Raw genomic sequence first — 23,189 nt, 5'->3', positions numbered from 1 at the left:
TTTATTTAATTAAAATTTGTTTTTATTTAAGTTTTTTGAGTTTAGCTTGACTTCTTAGGCTTAGAGTTAGATTTTGATATTAAATATTGAACTCCAATCTAACACTATACATTATAAACACATATATAAATAAATTATTTTATATATTATAAATATATATTTGTAAAAATATAAATATATCAAATCGCCCCGCCCCCATCCTTGGATAGGGCCCCAAATTTTTTCCCAATTTGACCCCAATCCCCGATCAAATCAGAGATTTTCCGCTCCGATCGGGGCGGGTCCCACGGAGAATTTTGCTAACCCTATTTGAGCCAAATAACTAATCCAATCTTATTATGTCTTTCTCGAAAATCATGTGAGTTTAGTTTATAGTTGTATCCTATGAAATAGGAATTGGTTTCATCTATCTAAATTTGTATCGCACGACATAATTGATAATGTTATTGCACTACGGAGAAGTATGTAAGTGGAATTTTTGCTGACTATATTATAAAGATATACTATTAATAGTAAAAAAGAAGTACAAATTAACTATAAAAATAACATCACATATATATGCTAATTAGTTTATTACGTTTATCTTTGCCTGAGTTATACAAAAGTGACAACTTCTTCTTAATTAGTTTCAGAACACAATGGTTTTTCTAATTTCCTTTTTAAAATTGCAATTTCTGTCTCATTAACCCTCCCGTTTAGCCACCCCTCCCTCCCAATACCGGCCAACTGCATCCCGCTCCGCCCCGCTGTTCCTTGCCCGACGCCGTCTCAGCGGCTGCCACCACACGCTGCAGCATTCTGACGAAATCGCCGCCGCCGCCCTCTCCCTCTCATACTATCGCCCCTCCGAGCAATCAGAGTTTTTATCTCCTTTTTCTCCCTCAGAAACACAGTGATTAAGCCTCTAACCCGCGCCGTTGGTGAGATCGCGCTCCCGCTCCCGCCCATTTTTCAGATCTCCAAGGTTTTGTTTGCTCTTTATTTTGTTTCGTTGGGTTATATTCTCTTCACTGACGATGAAAATAATCAAGAAGAATTTTCTTTTTGTTGATTTCTTCTACAATCAATGTTCAACTACCGTAGGCTTAAATTAAAAAACCAAATTTCTATGGGATAGAATTGGAAACATTTTTTTAAAGTTGAAAATCGTGAAATGAAAATTTTATACTCTGATTTCAAATTGCCTACCCTTTTTCTTTCCTTGTATCGAAGCACCTTGATTTAGAATTCTTCCAAAATCAGGGGTTCCAAACAAAAGTAAATATATGTTTGAGAGTGATTTTGGCATTAAAATAGTCTCTCTATAATTTAAAGTCCTAAGCCTATCCAATCCTTATTTCCAGAGATTGTTTTTTAATGGTTAGTGACTAGCAAAGTTCTGAATCTGTTTAATTACGGCCTATTTAAAGCTCAACTTCCACTGAATTTTGGATCCCTAAATACTTTTTGAATACCTCAGCCCTTTATTTTGGTATCAGTAGCAGTGTTGTGAAATCGTAAGATACAATGTGTATTCTACGATTCATGAAAGTGGAGGAGTCCATGAAAGCCGAAAGGGAAATCCCTTAAGGTCCTTTTTGCGGAAGTGGTTAGGAAGGAAACATGCAGTTGGAGGCAAAAAGTGAAGTCAGCATGGGCTAAGGAAGGGAATTGCTACTCCTTGCTTTTCCACTGGGAGGCGAGTGGTCGGAAGAGTAGAAATAGAATTGGCCCCTTGGTTATCGTTTCTGGGGAGGTGATAAAGGAGGAGAAGAAGATTGAAAAAGAAGTTATTAATTTTTTCTTCGATCTGTATGGTCTAGAGGTTTCGCCTAAACCCTTTGTCCAAGGGATTGATTGGAACTCCATTTATGAGGAGGATAAGGACATATTGTTTGAGCCTTTTACAGTTGAGGAGATTAAAACGGCCATTTTTTGGAAGCGATAGTTCGAAATCTCCTGGGCCGGATGGGTTTTCTATGGCCTTTTATCAAGAGAATTGGTCTCTGGTGAAGGAGGATGTTGTCAAAGTTTTCTAGGAATTTTACAAAAGGGGGATCTTAAATAACTCCATGTTAGAAACCTATGTTTGTTTAATCCCGAAGAAGGAGTCGGTGACTAGTTAAGGACTTTAGATCAACTAGCCTCATCATAAGTGTGTATAAAATTTTGGCAAAAGTGTTGGCGAATCGGATTAAGAGGGTGCTTCCGTTGACTATTTTGGAAGCGCAAGGGGCTTTCGTGGCAGGGAGGCAAATTTTGGACCAAGCCTTTATAGCCAACGAGGCGATAGAGGACTATAGAGCTAGAAACAAAGAAGGGGAGCTGTTTAAGATTGATTTTGAAAAGGTATATGATCATGTGGGTTGGAATTTCTCGGACAAGGTTTTAGAAATGAAAGGATTTGGTTGTAGGTGGCGAATGTGGATGTGGGGTTGCTTGAGGAATGTAAGCTACTCCTTTTTCATCAATGGGAGCTTTAGAGGTAAAGTGACGATGTTGAGAGGTTGGAAGCAGAGATCCTCTTTCTCCTTTCCTTTTTTCTCCTGGTTGTGGATGTGCTCAGCAAAATGGTGAGTAAGTGTATTGATGCTAAGTTAATCGAGCCCTTTGGGATGGGTAAGGACAAGGTGTCCCTTTCCCATTTTCAGACGATACCCTCTTCTTCCACTTTGGAAATGCAAATTCTTTCTTGATGCTCAATCACGTTCTTGCCTTCTTTGAGGAGATGTCAGGTTTGAAGATAAACAAGGGAAAGTGTTGCATTTTGGGCATTAATAGCGAGGGGGATAAGATTAACAGGTGGGTGCAATGGATTGACTCTGAGATCGAAAGCCTTCCTTCTTCGTATCTGGGCCTTCCTCTTAGGACTAATCCGAATCATGTTTCTTTTTAGGACCCTATGATGGACAAAGTCCGCAGTAGGTTGGCTTCTTGGAAAAAGAGTTTATTTTCCGAAGTGGGTTGTCTTACTTTGATTAAATCAATCTTGAGTGGCATGTCGATTTATTTCTTCTCTTTCTTTAAAGCTTTGGGTGAGGTGTGCAAGCATTTGGAGAGAATGATGCGAGACTTTCTTTGGGAAGGGATTGACGAAGGAAAAGGAAAAGGCTTGCACCTTATTATAGGTTGGCAAAATTTCCCGCAGGGGCAGGTCTCCGACCCGATCGGGGTGGGGCGGTTTGACCAGTCTTACATAAAATTTACAATATCAATGTAAATATTAAATTTAGTTAATTTTAAATAATAATAAAATAAAAAGTGGGGATTTTTCCCTGTAGGGACCCGAATCCCCGAACAGGGATTCCCCGATCCTGACCCCCAAAACGGGGAATGGGGATGGGGAGTGCATCCCCGACCCGGTTGCCATCCCCTAGGCTTATTAGTTGGGAGGTCATCATTAAACTGGTTCTCTTGTGGGGGGGTTAGAAATTAGGAACCTTAGGACTCGTAACAAAGCCCTTTTAGCCAAATGGCTATGGCGCTTTTCCTCTGAGCCTTGCTAGTAAACATGGTCCCCATCATTTTGAGTGGATGACTAAAGGGATTAAAGGTACTTATTGGAATCTTTGGAAAAATATTTCAAAAGAGCTTCTTGCTTTTATTCTTTGGGTTCAGTGTGTGGTGGATGAAGGGAGAGAGACGTATTTTTGGGAAGACCGCTGGATGAGGGAAAGACCTCTTTATGGGTTATTTCTCCAGCTGCATCATTTATCTTTTCCTACAAATCATTTTGTGATGGGGAGTGCATTCCCGGCTCGGCCCCGTTGCCATCCCTAGGCTTAGTTGGGAGGTCATTGTTAAACTGGTTTTTTTTGGGGGGGGGGTTAGAAATTAGGAACCTTAGGACTCGTAACTAAGCCCTTTTAGCCAAATGGCTATGGCGCTTTTCCTCTGAGTCTTGCTAGTAAACATGGTCCCCATCATTTTGAGTGGCTGACTAAAGGGATTAAAGTTACTTATTGGAATCTTTGGAAAAATATTTCAAAAGAGCTTCTTGCTTTTGTTCTTTGGGTTCAGTGTGTGGTGGGTGAAGGCAGAGAGAAGTATTTTTGGGAAGACCGCTGGATGAGGGAAAGACCTCTTTGTGGGTTATTTCTTCGGCTGTATCATTTATCTTTTCCTACAAATCTTTTTGTGATTGATTTTCTCATGTGCAGCGGAAGCTCTTGTTCATTTTCCTTTAGGTTTCATCGTGCTCTTTTTGATAGGAAAACAATGGATGTAATTGCCCTCCTTTCTATTCTTGAGAGTCACCCCTTTCGGCTTGGAAGGAGAGAAGTGAGAGTTTGGAGCCCTAATCCTTTGGAAGGGTTCTCGTGCAAGTCTTTCTTCCAGTATTTGGTTGATCCTTCCCCTGTGGGTGAGTCTGTCTTTTCGCCGATGTGGAGGATTAAGATTCCTAGAAAGGTGAGATTCTTCACTTGGTAGGTTCTCTATGGCCGTATTAGTACGTTGGATAGGCTTGCTAAGAAGTTGCCTTTGTTGGTCGGGCCTTTTTGTTGTATCTTGTGCAGGAAGGCGGAGGAAGACTTGGACCATATTCTTTGGCATTGTGATATTGCGAGCTTCGTTTGGGACCATTTTTTCTTGACGTGTGTGCGTCAAGAGATGTTAGAGATATGATCGAGGAGTTCCTCCTCAATCTCGCCGTTCGAGGAGAGAGGCCGTTTCCTTTGGCTTGCTAGTATTTGTGCTATTGTTTGTGTTTTATGGGGTGTGAGGAATAGTAGGGTGTTTAAGGGGGTTGAGAGGGAAGCTAGAGAAATCTGGTCTCTTGTTCGTTTTTATGTTTCGTACTGGGCTTCGATTTCGAAGGTTTTCTTGTGATTATTCTATTGACATGTTTCTGTATAGTTGGAGTCCCTTCTTGTAGTGGGACTCCCCCTCAAGAAGGGACTCCCCCTTTTTGTGGGCTTGGTTTTTTATATGCTCGTTTATTCTTTCATTTTTTCTCAATGAAAGTAGTTGTTCTTATAAAAAAAATTGTGTATTGTACAATTCAAATCGAAACTAAGGAAAAACGATACAAACTTGTGGATTTGAATGATATAATAGGTATACATTCTGTTTTTAGCTATTCACTATTATCTAATTGGATCAGGGTAAGGGAGAGATGAATAAGCTAAATTGTATGCGTATTTTGGTATTTGGCCCATTTAGTTTTATTTTAACTAGTAAGTTTTAGCCATTCATTATTATCTAATTGGTTCAGGGAAAGGGAGAGATTTACAAGAAACGAAAAGATTATGAATCGTAATCTTCTTGGACACAACGGGTTTTGACATAAAGGGCTTTTACCCTATGATTTTATACACAATACCTTATAAGGTTTTGTTGGATCCTTACTACTTAGAAAAAAGCCAGTGGCCACAAATGTTTACTGGCTCTTCAATTGGTTTCAACCCTTCAATAATGTGGTGAAATTAATTTGACACCCGAAAATAACCTTTCTTCTTCTTGGGTTAACCACTTAGCACAATCTAGTATTGAGGTTTTGTCTTCTCATTTGGGATTGGAAGAGTTTTTAAGTTTCAAAAGCAAATCACTAGTGATTCAGATCTGTCTTTTGAGCCCAGAAATTCATCCATTTCGCATCTTTCTTTCCATTATTCTCGGGAAATCGGTTGTATTTTTGTAGAAGCTTTCGGAAAATCGGTTGGCATTCTTATTATGTGGGTTGAAAAATTGGTGATTCCCTTGGAATTCTTGAAGGTGGTTACACTTTATCAGACAAAATTATGACTCAATGTAAGATCTTTTGTTGGGTGTCTAATGTATATGGAGCTATTAATTATAAAGAGAGAAGATTTCTTTGACCGGAATTCAACTTATTGTTTTGAACTTTGGTGTATTGGTGGGGACATTAGTATTTCTCGGTGGGCCTATGAACGTCACTCTTGGCAGATCAACAATAGGAATACGTAAACTTATTATTATCATCGAAGCTGCAGGCTTTTTAGAACTTCCTATATCGTTGCAAGCCTTTTGGCATTCTTTTGTTGGTCAGTTGGTTAAACAGTTGCTTCATTCCCCTGTTTTTAAGCAGCGTTGTTTAGTTTTGATTTGATATATTTAAAGTTCTCCTTGTCTTTCATTTGTATACTTGTTTTTGATATCTTTGTATTTGGAGCCTTAGATTCTTTTAATTTCAACAATGAAAAGTTCTGTTTCCTTAAAAAAAAAAAAAAAAAAAGGCTTTATCAAGAAAGAATTTGAGCTGCTTTCATCAGGGCAATACTTTATTGAAGAACCAAGCAATAAAAAGAGCTGATCAAGATGTACGGATAATGTATGTGGAGCGCAAGATATATGTTTTAATATCAAATGAAAATGTTTATCATTTGTTGACAAAGTGGAAGGGTTCATTTGTATTTTTCATGAATGCTACAAGTGTTTGTTATATTTAATATTTTGATCCCTTTTTTTAATAATGCATCCTTAATTATTTGTGTCATATTACATCTGGCAAATTAAAAAAGGTATGGTTCATGACATTAAGTTACGAAAGCGTATCAAAAGTCTTTTATTCTATTAACAATATGTAAGAATCACTATTGCTTGCGTTTCGAGAGGGCAGAAGATGAATACTTGATATGTGCTTCTGGATAACTGTATCATGAAACCAAATAACTAGCTCAATGTTATTTTGTGGAGGCAGCAGAAAGTAGGATTAGCTTAAAGTAAAAACGAAAGATCCAGAATATAGTCAGAAGAGCTTACAAGGAGGAAGCAGGAGCAGAAATGGAGATCGATGATGTTCCAATGGATGAAAAAGCTAAAAGGATGAGGGATCTGCTATCTAGCTTCTACGCCCCTGATGCTTCAATGTCTAGCTCATCCATGGGTTCATCTAATAGATACACTTCTCCTTTAGAAGCCATTAACACCACCTCATTTAATCCTGATCAGTATATGAGCATTCTAGTACGTCTTAAACTCTATCTCTTTCTCATTTATTTATTATTTTTACTTCATTTCTTATATTTCTCTTTTTAATTTATTATGTTAAGTATATTTTGATATATGCGTTTTTTACAATTTTTTTTTTTTTTGGGAGGGGGGGTGGAGTTTCTTGCTGTTTCTATTAAAATACTTTTTATTACTAGTAAGAGTAATTTCCATTCATAAGGTGAAAAAGTACAAAAGGGAACCAAAGTTCCCATGTGGAGGAGCTTAAAAAGAAACTAATCCATTAAAAGTACAGTCGGTGCAGATTACCCCTGGAGGTTTCCTCCCTTTTGAATATTTCATTACATTAATGAAATGTTGATTTGAAGTTTCAAAAATACCCTCTAATGAAATGTTGATTTCTCTACAAGGAAGTATTTGATTTATGTTATTTTGAGCTTTACTGTGAAATACCCCACAAAATTCTATATTCTCTTATTACATTACAGCACACTAACGTAGGCGGAAAGAATAGATGCTTGTCTTCCTGAGAAATGGTAACATAGAACACACCATCTAGGATTGAAGTTACAATAATATGTGGAAGGAGAAATACCAAAATAAGTAAAAATATAGAAAAACGATACTGAGTTACATTGAAAAGATAAAAACATTTCAATTAAGATAAAGATCCTTAATAAAGTAATCAACAAAGTGCTTGCTTTGGGACCACTGGTAAGAAGTTTTAAGACAAGCAGAACTGAAACAGTCATTCCATGGAAACAAAGTATTTTGAAGCTCCTCTGAATACTTTCAAACCATATACTTGTTAAAGTAGTTTTCACTACAGTAGGCCACAAAATATTTGATTCCAACAGAAATCCAATGAAACTGGAAAATATTTTCCTTGAAAATGTTGGAAACAACCCACTGATCGGATAAACAAAGGTAGCAGATGGAAGGAAGGAAAGATATGTAAGAAGAATAGGGGTTAATTAGGTAATTGGGTAATATTCTAGGTTAATTTCCCTTTTACCCCCACTTGTAATAAAACTCTATAAATTCTTCTTCCCCTCTTGTATGGAACAGTTTTATCACTTGAATATAAGATTTATATGATTGATTCTTGGAGGCTTATCATTTGAGAATACTTAAGCTACATCAATTTGGTATTAGAGCAATCGTCTGGACCAACTTTGACTGCCGTCGATGGAAGACTGGGAAACTCTTGGCGACATTGATCACAAGAGGGAGCTTTGAGTGTTATGCTCGTTGCTAAACAACCCACATATATTCAGAGAGAACCCTTTAAAATTCAAATCAAGGAAGAAGAAAAATAAAGAATCATCCAGAATCATCCAAAATTGATTTTTACAACCCAAGAAAAACGTTCAAGGCTCGTAATTACTCGTTTAGTTATGAAACACGACCAAGTAATATTGATATCTATTCAAGAAAATCAAAGAATTAGTCCTATACCTATTATAAGATGGAAACATACTCAAGATCCCAAAAATGACTACCTTAATCCTATAGTAGTGGAGAATATAAAGGAAATAGCAAAAGAACTCCAATATTCATTGGGAAAAATGTCTCAAAGTATAGATCAATTATCAATTCATTTGTAAGAGTTCAAGAATGGATTGTTTCCATATACGGAAGAAAAAACAAAGGAATCACAGTTGGAAACTTTTCAGATAGATTATCTTGAAGATAAAATTGGAGAAAATCTTGTTGAGATCCGTATAGTTAACCGAGGTGATTGGATAAAAAATCATGTGAACGAAGTAGAAGAAAAAGAAGAATTTGAAGATGTCGATTCGGACGTAGTCTCGAGTGAAAAAGAGAAATCCAGGTACCAAACATCGAAACTTTAAATGTCAAAGCGGAAATAAAAAAATCGAGCAAGAATGACACACCTATTGTGTTGGAAATCAATTATCACAACGTCAAAGAACTTGAAGCAAATAATGAAGAAGATGTGATTCTTAAAGGGGGTTCTCTTTGGAAGCAATTCTTTTGTGATTGGTCCTATGATTACAGTTATGAGCTTGATGGAAATGTCTTTTTTGGATTTATGGCTGATGGAGAAGTTCATCTTTTGATGGCAATATTGGTTTTCTGTCTTGGATTTATTTCTTTAATCAAAATATTTTTGTTCAAGATGTAGGAGGTTAGTTTGGCTATACTTTGTTGAACGAGCTTATTTTATTTCTCGATTGTTCCATTTTTTCTTTTTAGAACTCGAGGACGAGTTTTCTTTTTGGAGGGGTGTAGAATGATGTAAGAAGAATATGAGTTAATTAGGTAATTGGGTAAATGATGTAGGAAGAATGGGTTGATTGGACAATATTCTAGGTTAATTCCCAACCCCCATTTGTAACAAACTCTAGAAATAGGGTTAGTATATGAATAGAAACCGTCAATGCTTCATTGCAAAAACAAACTCTAGAAATAGGAGTCTTCCCCTCTCGTATGAAACACATTATCATTTTAATAAAAGATTTATAATTTAATAAAAAATTTACAATCTAATAAAAGATTTACAATCTTGGTTCTTAGAGCATTACTCCTTGAGGTACTTGGGCTACATCAGTAATATTCTAGGTTAATTCTCCTTTTGTTCCCACTTGTAATAAAACTCCATAAATAGGAGTCTTCCCCTCTTGTATGAAACAATTTTATCACTTTAATAAAAGATTCATATGATTGATTCTTAGAGGCTTATTCCTTGAGAATACTTAGGCTACATCAAAAGATGTGATGGAATGGTCATGACAAAAATCTATTATGATCCCACTTCCAAGCTTAAAATTAACTAAAGGATCCACTTGATGGACTCTATACCAATACATATAATAAAATTGTTTCGTATTAAAACATAAATATACATAGTTACATACAATATGAATATGTTCTCGAACTTCATATAAGGAGGGCCTCTTCAATTGATTTTTTTGGGTGAAAATGTACACAACGTTAACTGATTAATTTAGATGGGAGGTCTTTTATTGTTGTTCTTTCTTGTATGTTGATGAAAGATTCTGGTTGTTGCTTTTATGTTTTAACTGGGTTTTTTTAAATTAATTTATTTTTATTTTTAATATTAATAAAATTATCTTTCAATTTGAGAACAAATGTCTAATTTATTACTGCGTTCCAACGTGAAATTGTTGCAGTTATCAGAAAAATAGGCTCCCAATAGTCTATTCTTCATGTATAATTCTTCCTTTATCAATTAGTTTACCTACTCGTTTGAGTCCCATCCCTAATAAAGATATTGAAAGGGATTTGAGTCCCATCCCTAATTCTTGGTTGATGTATCTGAGTCTGAACTTCATTATTAGTTGTAATGTAAAATATAGATTTTTTTTTTTTTAATAATTTTTAGTGTGGCATGCTATGTAGGTGCAAAAGTCGAATTTGGAGGGACTCCTTCAAAGACACGTTGAAATGGCTGCCGAGATTAAGAATCTTGACACAGATCTTCAAATGTTGGTTTATGAAAATTACAATAAATTCATCAGTGCAACTGATACAATTAAAAGGTGAATTGTTTTCTTTTCTTTCTTTCCAAAAATTATCAAGCTGATATTTGTGTGTGATTTGTGAATGCTGTTTATAAGTTTGTCAATGTCAACCATTTCTCTAGCTTATGTTAGTATATGATCAAAATTAGGCTTATGAAACGAGGAGCCATATGTGAAATATAATATGAATAAAGTTGTGTACTGTAGGTTGGATAAGTCCTGGGTGATATGGAAAACATAGAAATTAGAATCTTTGTTTGAGCCTTCACTCCTCAATAATAAGCTCCCACTTCCTTAGCACGCTTTTGTATTTATGACACTCTAATTGACCAACCAATTGTGGCGAGATTTTAATTTACGATAAAAGTACCCAACGGTGGGGTCCCGATCCCTTTAGGTTTGAGAATATGTGGCTCGATCACCCGTCCTTCAAAGCAAACATTTCTTTATGGAATCTTCCTATTCAGGGGAGGTGGAAAGGGTATGGTTTTATGGGGAAACTAAAAGTTTTAAAAGGTACTCTCAAATCTTGGAATAGAGAGGTCTTTGGTGATAAAAATTAAAAACAGGAAATTCTCAATAGGATTGAGGAGCTTGTGATGTAAAGGAGATTGAGGGGCTTATGGATCTTGTGTGGAAAGAGGGGAGTTTGTTGATTTGATTAGAAAGGAGAATACTAGTTGGGGTTAGAAAATGAAATTGAAGTGGGCAAAAGAAGGGGATTGCAATTCTACTTTTTTCCCTCGAGCAGCTAGTGGTAGAAGAAACATGAATTCTATAGGTCCTTTGATCAAGGACAGTGGGGAGCGAACTTGTAGTGATAAGGAGGTGGTGGAGGAGGTTGTGTCGGTCTTCTCGGACCTACTAAGCCCTATGGTTAGGCCAAGGCCGTTTGTTTAAGGCATTGAGTGGTGTCCCATTTCGTCCAGAGAGGGTAAGGAGTTAGAGGTTCCCTTTACTCCGGAGGAAATTAGAAAGATGGTTTTGGGAGTGATAGAAATAAGTCTCCTGGTTCAGACAACTTTTCCATGGCTTTTTTCCAAGATAACTGGAATAAAAGGAGGACTTGGAAAATGTTTTCGAAGAATTCTTTGGAAAGAGGCATTCTGAAACGATCACTTGCGTAAACATTCGTGGATTATTCCAAAGAAGGAAGGTGCCAAGGAGTTCAGGCCTATAAGTCTTATAACCAATTAAGGTTGGTTAACAACTATAGGCAAGGGCTAACAACTAACTGTAATACAAGGGTTATCGATTATTAACAGGTAAAGGATCAGTAGGTGCACCTGGGCATCTCAACTAGGTTGACACCCCCTTAGCACCATCATTATATCCGACATCGTTCAAGTTGCCAAGTGAAATTCATCTGGAGCATGATAAGGATGCAAGTTTGCTACGTTGAACACTGGGTTGTTGTGTAAATCTGGTGGTAGGTCTAGACAATGGGCATTAGAACCATATGCTCAAAGAATTTTGAAAGGATCGAGTTTTCTATTTTTGAGTTTGTTGTATGTGCCAGCGGGGAATCTGTTTTTGCGAAGATGAACCATAACCAAATCCCCTTCTTGGAATTGTAGGAGACATCGATATGTGTCAGTTGCCTTTTTGTATGAAGTGTTTGCTCGTTCGATGTTTGCTTGTCTTGATGAAGTTGAACAATCTTTTCAGTCATCTCTTCAGCATCGCTGTTAAGATCAACAGAGGAAGGGAGTTGGCGAGATCAACAGTTGAAGATGGGAGTTTAGTATATACAATTTCAAATGGACATTTCCCTGTAGATCCGTTCTTCATAAAATTGAAGGCAAATTCAGCTTGTGCAAGTACTAAGTCCCACTGTTTTGGGTGTTCTCCACATAGGCAGTGGATTAAATTGCCCAATGACCGGTTGGTAACCTCGGTTTGTTCGTCGGTTTGAGGGTGACTGGTTGTGCTGTATTTAAGGGAAGTATGGAATTTGCACTATAGTGTTTTCCAAAAGTGACTAAGAAATTTGACATCCCTATCTGAAATGATTGTTTTAGGAATGCGATGAAATCGAACTATGTCCCTGAAAAATAGGTTAGCTATATATACAGCATCATGAGATTTTTTACAAGCCATGAAATGGCTCATTTTACTAAACCGGTCTACAACTACCATTATCGAATCATGTCCTCTTTGGGTTTTTGGTAGTCCAAGGACAAAGTCCATAGTTAAATCCTCCCATATAGAAGTTGGAGTTGGTAAAGGTGTGTAGAGACTGACATTAGTGGTCAGCTAAACCTTTGGAATGAAGGTCTTTTATTAAACATTCCCGAAGTGAAGTACTTGGGATGCATAATAGGGGTGTTCAAAAATCCCAATGACCTAAAAAAAATCAATCAACCCAACCCAACCCGTGCGGTTTGGGTTGGGTTGGATTCAAATAAATGAATTTTTTTTGGGTTGGGTTGGTTCAAAGATTCACCTAAAGTAACCCAAACCAACCCGAACTTATTATTTACTTTAGAATGTATTTTTTTTTACTTAGGACTCAATTATATGTACATATATTTATCTTTGTTTTATTTAATTTCATTACTTTTTAGATAATTTATTCTCTAATAACTCCTAAAAAATTTTTTTTTAGCACTTTGGAAAGAAATTTGCATTATACAAATTGAAATTGAGTTGTTAATCTTAATTCAATATATAAAAATAATTAAGTCAAATTTCTACATATTAACATTTTACTTATTTTTAGAACAAAAATTTAAATAAATGACGCGAGTAACCCGAACCAACCCAACCCAAATATTTTATGGTTGGGTTAGGTTGGGTTCATTTTTTAATAAGAGTTATTTGGTTTGTAGAAATTTACAACTCGAACAATTGGGTTGGATTTGAAAAGTACTTCAATCCAACCCACGAACACCCCTATTGCATAGGCAATCACCTTTGAACAAAAAATTATCAAATATGTGAAAGTCAGCGGAGTTAATATTGTTAGAGCATTTGTACCAAATCTCTTCAAAAGCTTGATCATTTGGATAGAGATTTGGAATATGTTGGAAGGCAGTGACCTCCCCAGCTAGGATATTAATAGTTCTCCCTTTCTACTTAATGCATTTGCCACTTTATTATCTTTTCCAGCTTGGTGGCGAATAACAAAGTCAAACCTTTGGAGAAATGATAGCCTTCTAGCATGCATTCTGCTGATTTGCTTTTGAGATTGTAGATACTTCAAAGAAAAATGATCAGTGAGCAAAATAAATTCTTTATAAAGTAAATAGTGCTTCCATTGCTTAAGGGCTCTAAGAAGGGCATAAAATTCTTGCTCATACGTGTTCCAATTTTGTTTTGGTGGACTTACTTTTTCACTAAAATATTCAATAGGGTGACCATTTTGGGATATAACTGCTCCAATACCCATTCCACAAGCGTCTACTTGAAAAGGGATGGTAAAATCTGGGAGTTTTAACACAGGACTATGGCTTAAATGATGTTTTATTTCCTTAAAACTATGTTCTTGTTCTGTGTCCCATTTGAAATTGTTTTTTCATAAGCAATGTGTTAGGGGAGCCGTCAAAGTGCTGAAGTTTTTTATGAATTTCCTATAAAAGGATGCTAGACCTAAGAAAGATTGGATTTGTATGATTGTTGATGGGGTTGGCCAATTGGAAACAGCTTCAACCTTTTTAGGGTCAATTTTGATTCCATTTTGTCCTATTATAAATCCCAGAATGGAAATTTCATGAACTGAAAAGACATTTTTTTGGTGTTTAAGAATAATTGATTTTTTGATAAGGTGGAAAAAACAGTGTAAATGGTTCATGTGCTCCTCTAAAGTCTTACTAAAAACAATTATGTCATCAAAGCAAAGAACAACAAATTTATTAAGGAAAGGAAGAAAAACCTTATTCATTAAACACATAAATATGCTTGGGATGTTTGAGAGGCCAAAATAAACCTTCATTTGTTCTGAAATTTCTGGGATTGATCCGAATTTGGTGAGAACCACTGTGAAGATCCAATTTAGAAAAAATGTTAGCACCTCCGAGTTGATCGAGTAGGTCTCCAATCTGAAGGATTGGGAATCTATATTTTATGGTTATCTTGTTGATTGCGCTGCTATCTACACACATCTGCCAACTACCATCTTTCTCTGGCATAAGCAAAGTTGGGACTGCACAAGGGCTAATACTTGGTTGGATAAAGCCTTTGTGTAGTAAATCTTGAATATGGTCATGCAAAATCTTATATTCTGTCGGGCTCATTTAAAATGTGGTAGTTAAGGTAGTGAGGCTCCTGGTATGAAATCTGTTGGATGTCCCAGGGAGGTAATTGAGCTGGAGTGTTACTAATATTTGGAAATTCCTCAAATAGTTGTTGGATTTTGTTAGGCAATGCTGTTGTAGAGATTTAATCTTTACTTTCACTATCACACCTCAGACCACGTCTTCCTTTTGTCGCATAAATTGTTTGCCATTTAGGACACAAAACAACCGACCTTTGGGCTCCTTTGTAGTATTTGATGTGGTTGGTTTTTGAAGTGGAAGGGGAACTATTTTCCTCCCATGTCAAGAGAATTCATATGTGTTTTCACGACCTTCGCAGGTTACTTGTAGGTCATATTGCCAAGGCCGTCCGAGGAGGATATGGCAGACATCCATATCCAAAACATCGCATACTATTTGATCTTTATAGTTGTTGCTGATGGATAATTGAATGGTGCAGGTGTGAGAAACCGGTGCTTCTCCTTTCTTTATCCAGCTAATTTCGTATGGACTCGGGTGTGGTTCCAATGGGAGATTTAGAGCTTGAACTAGCTTCTTGGATACCACATTCTCGGAGCTACCACTGTCAATGATGACATTACACACTTTTCCTTTTACAGTGCATCTTGTTTTGAATAAGGAGTGTCGTTGAGAGTTAGGTTCACTCTTTGGGGCTAACAAAATTCTTTGAATGACACAAGAAATGTTGTCAGCCTCATATGGTTTCAAAAAGTCAGTTTCTTCCACTTCCTCTTCATCCAATACGTGCTCTGAGGGGTCTTCTTCATCCACCACAGCCATGGTCCGATGGTCTGGGCAATTATTAGACAAATGACCTGTTTTTCCGCATTTGAAGCACTTCCCAAGTGTTGGTCCACCGTAAGGATTAACTTGCTTCTTTGTAGTTTCACCTTGGACTTGTTCTTTACTTGTGGATGTCTCTACCTCCTTCATTTTTGATGTACTGCCTTGAGATGTGTTGGCTTGAGTCCTTGCTATTGGTGAATTGTTTTTTCAAGAATTAATGGCTGTTGAATCCCATTGGTTTCTTCTGTTAACTCTCCTACTTTGAGATCCATTCATTTCTTCCATTGTCTCGGCCAAAGAGAGGAATCCCAAAGATTGTATCTTGACATGACCTTTTCTTTGATGTCAATATCAGATGCTACTGCTCTAGGAACTGGTAGTTTGAAAGAATGCTCTCCCCTCTCTCCTCCTTTTCTCCCTTCCCCCGCGTCCCCCCTTCCGACCACCCCACCGGAGCTCACCATGCCCTCCTTAGCTTTCCTTCCCTCTAACCGCCTCTCCCACCCCTTTCCTTCTGGCCTCCTTCTGGCTCCTTCCGACTCCTTCCCTTCCCCTGATCTCCTTTCTTACCCCGTTTTTGCCCTGTTTCCAGCCTTGGCTTTTAACTCTTGCTGCTTCGAGTGAAGGGGAGCACTTTGAGTGAAGGCTTCTCGACTCCTTGAAAGGGGCGTTTTTCGGTCATGGAGATTAAAAGCTGTAACATTCTGGGTCATTTCTTTTGTATGTGACAAGAGGGTTCGGGATTCATAGTGGAAGATCTGAAAAGAGGACAGTCCTTGTTCCTCTCTTTAGCAGCAGCCAATTGGTTTAAAGAGAGCTTTAGAAGACTTTTGTTTGCCTCAACGGTCGAGTTCTTTTTGTTAAAGGAAAGAGTAGATAAGAGTTTCATACGTCTAGCCAAATTCAGAGTTAAAGACAAATGGTTTGTAGAATGTGCAGTGTGGCCTACCACAAGGGGAAGAAAGAACATTCACGTTCCTTATGGGGTTGGATGTTCAGGCTAGCAAGAGTTCAAGGAAATGGTTGAAGCCAGCATTCATATCTTCAAAGATCCTTCAGTTCAGCAAGCCCCTCATGTGAAGAGCTTCTCAGAAGTGCTGAAAGGTAGGTTCTCTCAACCATATTCAAAGCCTTCAAAGTTTAAGTCAGTTGTAGTTCATAAATCCTTTATTTGAAGTCAATTAAAACAAGGAGGGGGTTCTTATTGGATTCAAAAAGATCATGAAGTTCTCAAAGAAGATTTTAGTAGTTTGTGGCTCATTTCAAGGCTTTTAGTCTTTAATGATTGGAAGGAAATTTCGAAGGTATTGAGTGAGGCCTTCAAAACCAATGTCACTATCAATCCTCTGTTTGCAGATAAAGCTTTAATCAAAGTCAACAATGGTGATTTGGACACTTTGATATCAAATCCGGGCAAATGGCAGTTGTTTGGTCCTTTTCATTTGTTGTTCGAAAAATGGAATTTCAAAATGCATGGAAGAGCCTCTGTGATGAAAGGTTTTAGAGGTTGGATTTCAATCAAGAACCTTCCACTGGATTATTGGGGAAAAAAGACTTTTGAATCCATAGGTGCTTTCTTTGGGGATTTGGAATCAATTGCCTCAGAAACTTTTAACCTAACTAATTGTGTGGAAGCCAAAATTCAAGTTAGAAGAAACCTATGTAGATTTATGCCAGCCACAATTGAAATAAAGGATGCAATTCGTGGGTACTTTTATCTAAATTTTGGAGATATCGATTGTTTAGAAGCTCCATCTAGTGGGGAATTTATTATTTAAGGATGTCTCTAATCCTATTTACCTTGTTAGGTTGAATGATGTTATTAAAGATGAAGGAGTAAATTTTAAATTGGATATTTCGGAATGGAATTTCCTTGTCTCCTCACATTCCAAACCCTCTTTTTCAAGAAACCCGAATCCGGTCCACGACCCCCCTGCAAAGAGCTGCAAGTGACACAGAGGAAGTCGAAAAGACTCATTCTCCTCTTTCAAGGAGTTTATTTACAGAGAATCCAACCACCCTTGCCTCCTTCTCAGCTGAGGTAGTCGTTCAGCCCCCTGCAAGTGAAGAGTTTTGTGTGAAAGAAGCTGTAGAGTCACTGCATTTTAATGATAAAGTCGAAAAGGTGCCTCGGGCCTTTAAGAAGAGAGAGAAGGGAACTTTTAATGGGGTATCTGGCCCCTTGGCTGTGGAATCTGAACAGTCACTTATTCAAAAAAATGAAAAGTCACTGGGAATTAATGATAATTTTATTTCAAAGCAATCAACATTGCTTTTCTCAGATAAACAAATTTGCCCTTTCGTCTTCCAAGGCTGCTGCTCTGCTCCCCTGTTCCAGTCCGAGTAAGCCTCCCTCCCCTGTTTTCACTAAAAATCCGGCTCCCCTGCCTCAGCCGGCCTCCGAGCTAGCCCAAAAAATCTCAGCCCCCTCCTCGGCACTTCTCCTCCCCCCCTGCAGTAAACAAGCGCCAAGGCTAGGCAAATTAGGGGCTAAACGTCAGCACAAAACCAAGCACCCCCCCTACCGTTTTAAATCTTTCCCTAATCATTTTATCAGAAGAAAGTTAGCAAAGGACTCAATCAAGAAATCAAGCATTAAAACCAAGTCAGTGGCAATTCACAATCCGGATTTATTAGAAGCCCAGTGCACTTTAATTCAAGGACAGTCTCAGTGCTCCAAGTCAGCCTCCCCTTCTCCTCTCCTTACTCTCTTTGAACACTTTGTTTTTTCTATACCTAATTCAGAGCATATCTTTTTGAGAGGTTCCACAACTCATCCGGGGGAGTTCCCAGCAGACAAAGGGGAGGTCCTCATTGATTCTCCCTTCAGCGTGAGTAGTGAAGAAGAGGTTTGGGCAAGATCAGATGGCTTTTCAGAAGAAAAAAGAAAAGAAGACCCTATAGTACCAGACTGAATCCCTTGTTTCAGACAGAGGATGACAATTTTTCAGAGGCAGTTGGATCAGTTTTTCTAGCCATTCCTTGTGATCTTCCAGCTCATCTAACCTCAATTGTCACGGATTGTCATCTCATCCTTGATTAATGGTTAATAGTTGAGGCTACAACCCTTCCTTTAAGCCTGAATCATGAGAATTGTGTCGTGGAATACTAGAGGCCTGAAAGATGTTAATAAAAGGTTAGCTCTCAAGCGTTTTCTAAAGAAAATTAATCCAGCAGTAGTTCTAATTCAAGAATCAAAGAAAGATAGCTTTGAATTGAGCTTCATCAAAACTTTGTGGAGTTCTAAAGATATAGGATGGGAATTCGTAGAATCTTATGGTTATTTAGGTGGATTATTGACTCTATGGGATAAGAATTTGATCTCGGTTGTTGAAACTTTGAAGGGGGGTATTCGTTATCAGTAAAATGCATTACTGTTTGCAATAAGACTTGCTGGATCACTAATGTCTATGGACCAAATGATTACAAAGAGAGAAATTTCATGTGGCCAGAACTTCTATCTCTTTCATATTATTGTGTAGAAGCATGGTGTATCGGGGGAGGTTTTAATATCACAAGGTGGGCACATGAAAGAAATCCGTTGGGCAGAAGCACTAAAGGAATGAGGAAGTTTAACAACTTCATAGACCAAGCCAATCTTTTGGAGATACGGTTGGGAAATGGCAGCTTCACTTGGTCTAGGGAAGGTGTTTCAGTTTCAAGATCTCTTTTAGATTGATTTCTCATCTCCAAAACTTGGGATGAGTTGTTTGAAAACTCTAGAGCTAATAGACAAGTCAGATCCTTCTCAGATCACTTTCCAATTTTGCTAGAAGCTGGGTCGTTCAGTTGGGGTCCTTCCCCTTTTAGATTTTGTAACAGCTGGTTGTTTAATAAGGAGTGTGTCAAAATCATTGAATCAGTTTGGTGAAACAACAACATTCAAGGGTGGGCTGGTTTTTTGCCCTTAATCAGAAACTGAAATGTATAAAGGCAGCAGTAAAGGAATGACACTCTAAATTCCAGGAAGATCAAAGAAGCAAAGAAGAGGAGTTATTAAAAGAAATTGAAAAATGGGATGCTCTTGCCGATTGCTCTACCGTTGCTAGTAGTGAATTGGCACTAAGATCCACTTTGAAGTCAGATTTAATGTCTCTTTACAAATTGGAGGAAATTAATCTAATTCAGAAAAGTAAGTTGAATTGGTTAAAGTTGGGAGATGAAAACACAAGTTTTTTCCATAAGTACTTAGCTGCAAAGAAGAGAAGAAATTTCATTGCTGAATTAGTAGATGATCAAGGGGTGCCAACAACTTCTTTTCAAGAGATTGAACATCTAATCCTGAATTTTTACAGCAACATCTTCCTGAAGTCCCCGGGTTTAAGGCATCTTCCTTTGAACCTTGATTGGTCTCGTATCAACTCAACTCAGAACGCAAGCTTACAAGTCAAGTTTTCACCTGAAGAAATCAAGGCTGTTGTAAGGAAACTTGGAAAATGTAAAGCACCTGGACCCGATGGTTTCACAGTGGAGTTTCTGCTGAAATTTTGGCACTTGATCAAGGCTAATCTGCAATCCACCTTTGAAGATTTTTATAAGAATGGTAAGCTAAATTCGTGCATGAAGGAAAACTTCATTTGTCTTATTCAAAAGAAGAAAATAGCAGTCAAAGTAAGTGATTTCAGGCCAATTAGCTTAACATCAGTGATATATAAGGTTGTTGCAAAGGTGCTGGCTGAAAGATTAAATTTGGTAATGCCTAGCATTATAGCTTCTTTCCAAAGTGCCTTTATTGAAGGAAGGCAAAATTTTTAGACCCCATCCTCATTGCTAACGAAGCCGTAGAAGAGTATAGAGTGAAAAAGAAGAAAGGGTGGATTCTCAAACTTGATTTGGAAAAGGCCTTTGACCGTGTGGATTGGGATTTCCTAGAAAAGGTGTTGAGAAGCAAAAACTTTGGTCAGAAATGGATAGATTGGATTCTGGGCTGTGTTAAAAATCCAATGTGTTCAGTGTTCATCAATGGAAAACCAAGGGGAAGAGTGGCTGCCACAAGAGGTATTAGGCAAGGTGATCCCCTCTCACCTTTCCTTTTCCTTCTTGTAAGTGAAGTTTTAAGTGCTTTGGTGACTAAGATCATTCAAGCCGGTCTATACGAAGGTTTTGTGGTTGGTAAAGATAAAATCCAGATCTCCATCCTTCAATTTGCGGATGATACACTCTTATTTTGTAAGTATGACAGCAACATGCTTGCAAAACTAAAGCAAACGGTGGAGTTTTTCAAATGGTGCTCAGGGCAGAAAGTAAACTGGGATAAATCAGCCCTTTACGGTATAAATGTGGATGAAAATGAGTTGTTATCCACGGTTGCTGCATTAAATTGTAAGGCAAATCAGCTTCCAATCCTTTACCTTGGGCTGCCTCTAGGAGGATACTCGAAAAAACTTTGTCTTTTTGGCGACCAGTTTTGGACAGGTTTCAAGCCAAATTGGACAAATGGAAGCGTTTCAATCTTTCTAGAGGTGGTAGAGTCACATTATGCAAGTCAGTTCTGTCCAACCTCCCAACGCACTTCATGTCCATATTTATATTGCAGGATGGAGTTGCTTCAAAATTGGAGAGAATCACAAGGAACTTCTTTTGGGAAGGGCACAATGACAGCAAGCTAAATCATTTGGTGAAGTGGGCTTTGGTTCAAAAACCACTGATAGATGGAGGCCTCGGCCTTGGTGGATTCAAATCTATGAATCAAGCACTACTTGCTAAATGGGGCTGGAGATTTTTCAAAGAGGAAGGCTTATTTTGGGGGCAAGTTATCAGAAGCATCCATGGCACGGAACCTTTCAATTGGCACACGGCAGGTAAAGGGGGTAGAAGTTTGAGAAGCCTTTGGATTAATATTTCTAAGTCTTGGCTAAAAGTTGAATCGTTAGCCACTTTCAAGCTTGGAAATGGTAGTAGAATTGCTTTTTGGTTGGACCCTTGGGTGGGAGTGACTCCTTTCAGTTCCTTATTTCCAAATCTCTTTCGAATCTCCTTGTTTCCAAATGGATCGGTTGCTGACCATTGGGACATTAGTTTGGCTGCTTGGTCAATCACCTTTTGTCGATTGCTTAAAGATGAGGAAATCATCTCTTTTCAAGATTTGCTTGGGGTCATTGCAACAAGGAAAGTTTCAGAATTTGTTGATAGCAAGGTATGGTCTATTTCAGCCTCGGGTCTCTTTACGGTCAACTCACTTAGAACACACCTTTCCCACTCCTCACCAATAGATAAAACTCTCTTCTCGGCCCTGTGGAAGAGACTTGCAGCCCAAGAAGAATTAACATTCTTGTCTGGATAATGTGTTGTGTGGTCAATTGAATGTAGCCTCGGTGTTGCAAAGCAAGCTGGCCGCCAGCTATATCTCTCCTTCAATATGCCCTTTGTGTCTAAATTGGTCAGAAGACTCCATCCACCTTTTCTTTGTTTGTTCCTATTCAGCCTGGTGTTGGAATAAGTTGCTGTCCTTCTTCAACATTTCATGGGTTATGACTTTAAGGGCAACTTGCAGCAGCTTTTAGTTGGTATAAACCTTCACAAACCCAACAATTTATTGTGGTTGAATGCAGTCAAGGCTCTATTGGCATACTTTGGTTTGAAAGAAATCAGAGGGCCTTCCATGATAAGGCACTTGGATGTCAAGAGCAGTTCGAATCAGCCCGTCGGCTAGCTTCTTCTTGGTGTATCCTATCCAAGCACTTTAATGCCTACAGTTTGTCAGAATTCAATCTCAATTGGAGGGTGTTTGCCTCCCTCCCAAGTGATGGGTTTTAGTCTCTTCAGCATCCAGTGGTTTTCTTAGATTTTCATTGAATTTTTCAGTCTGTTTATTTAATTATTAGCCCGTTGTTTGTACCTTTTGGGGAGTGTAATGAGGCTATGCTTCTCCTTTAAGCTAGTCTAAGTTAATTTTTGGATATGATGAGGGATTGAGTGCATTTGAAAGAGCTGCTTCCCCTGCTGATATGATAGGTGACTCAACGGGATACTACTCCAAAATTTCCCATAGTTTCTCATGGAAGGAAATGGGATTTTTGAGAAAAGAGGTTGGGAACCATCGAAAGACTAGCAACCTGATAGTCCTAAGCAACCTGGAACTAACAACGTTACATATACCATACTGCTATAGAAGACATGAATACCAGTTAGACTACGGGACGCGTACACCCGAAATTGGTGAGCCACTTACTGCCCTTTAAGTCAAGAGCTAGTAGTACTATCAGCATCAGTAAAGGATATTGTAATTATGGCGAATACGTTTTTCTTGCTTGCCACATACCTGGAATACGAACTAAGCTAGAACATGTGAACTAAGCCCAGGGGATGATCGAGGATTGAAGGTCTGGAATTGTGGACACAGGGCGGAGGCATACCAGGCTTAATAACGACTAAAGACCATTGGACGACCGGGAAATAGCACTGAACAAGTTATAGTCTGAAAAGATGGATTCAAAAGAGACCCGGATCAATTACTTGAAATTACGGAAATGGTGACTCCAATAACGACCGGTTTGCGGTGTCCGGTCCGTCCTTTCTAGGCCTTTTGACTATTAAAGATTCATTAACCATTTAGCCAAACATGCACATCCTTATAGATATTCGCGTAACACAGGCGGTTAGAACAATCTAATCCCCTTCCTTTTTTTGAGTGGAATTGGCTGTTATCAAGCCAGATGAAATAACATCGGTTTTTCCCATTTCTCTTAAGGGGATTTCTTCCTTGCGTGGGATATCTTTACTAGGGTAATCAAGGTTCTGGAAGAAA

The 23,189-nt window shown here is 38.1% G+C and overlaps 1 protein-coding gene across 10 annotated transcripts in view; it reads left to right on the top strand.

The window, feature by feature from the left end:
* The first annotated feature begins 567 nt into the window (after nt 1-567).
* Nucleotides 568-23,189, top strand: part of LOC120077810 (Vps51/Vps67 family (components of vesicular transport) protein) — a 37,204-nt gene continuing 14,582 nt past the window's right edge. Inside the window, exons 1-3 of one of the 10 annotated variants that reach the window (XM_039031865.2) lie at nt 568-964; nt 6,644-6,906; nt 10,279-10,418. In XM_039031865.2, the coding sequence (XP_038887793.1) occupies nt 6,724-6,906; nt 10,279-10,418 (323 nt within the window). In that variant the 5' untranslated portion in view covers nt 568-964; nt 6,644-6,723. Of the gene's footprint in view, nt 965-6,636; nt 6,907-10,278; nt 10,419-23,189 lie in introns of all 10 variants that reach the window. The other 9 variants (XM_039031866.2, XM_039031864.2, XM_090314002.1 and 6 more) reach the window with 9 other exon arrangements.

The sequence above is a fragment of the Benincasa hispida genome, chromosome 5 (assembly GCF_027475165.1).
Source record: "Benincasa hispida cultivar pf3 chromosome 5, pf3_genome.v1.1, whole genome shotgun sequence".
Lineage (NCBI taxonomy): Eukaryota > Viridiplantae > Streptophyta > Magnoliopsida > Cucurbitales > Cucurbitaceae > Benincasa > Benincasa hispida.
The sequence above is the reverse complement of the archived record's forward strand: the minus strand, read 5'-3'. Positions and strand labels throughout refer to the sequence as shown.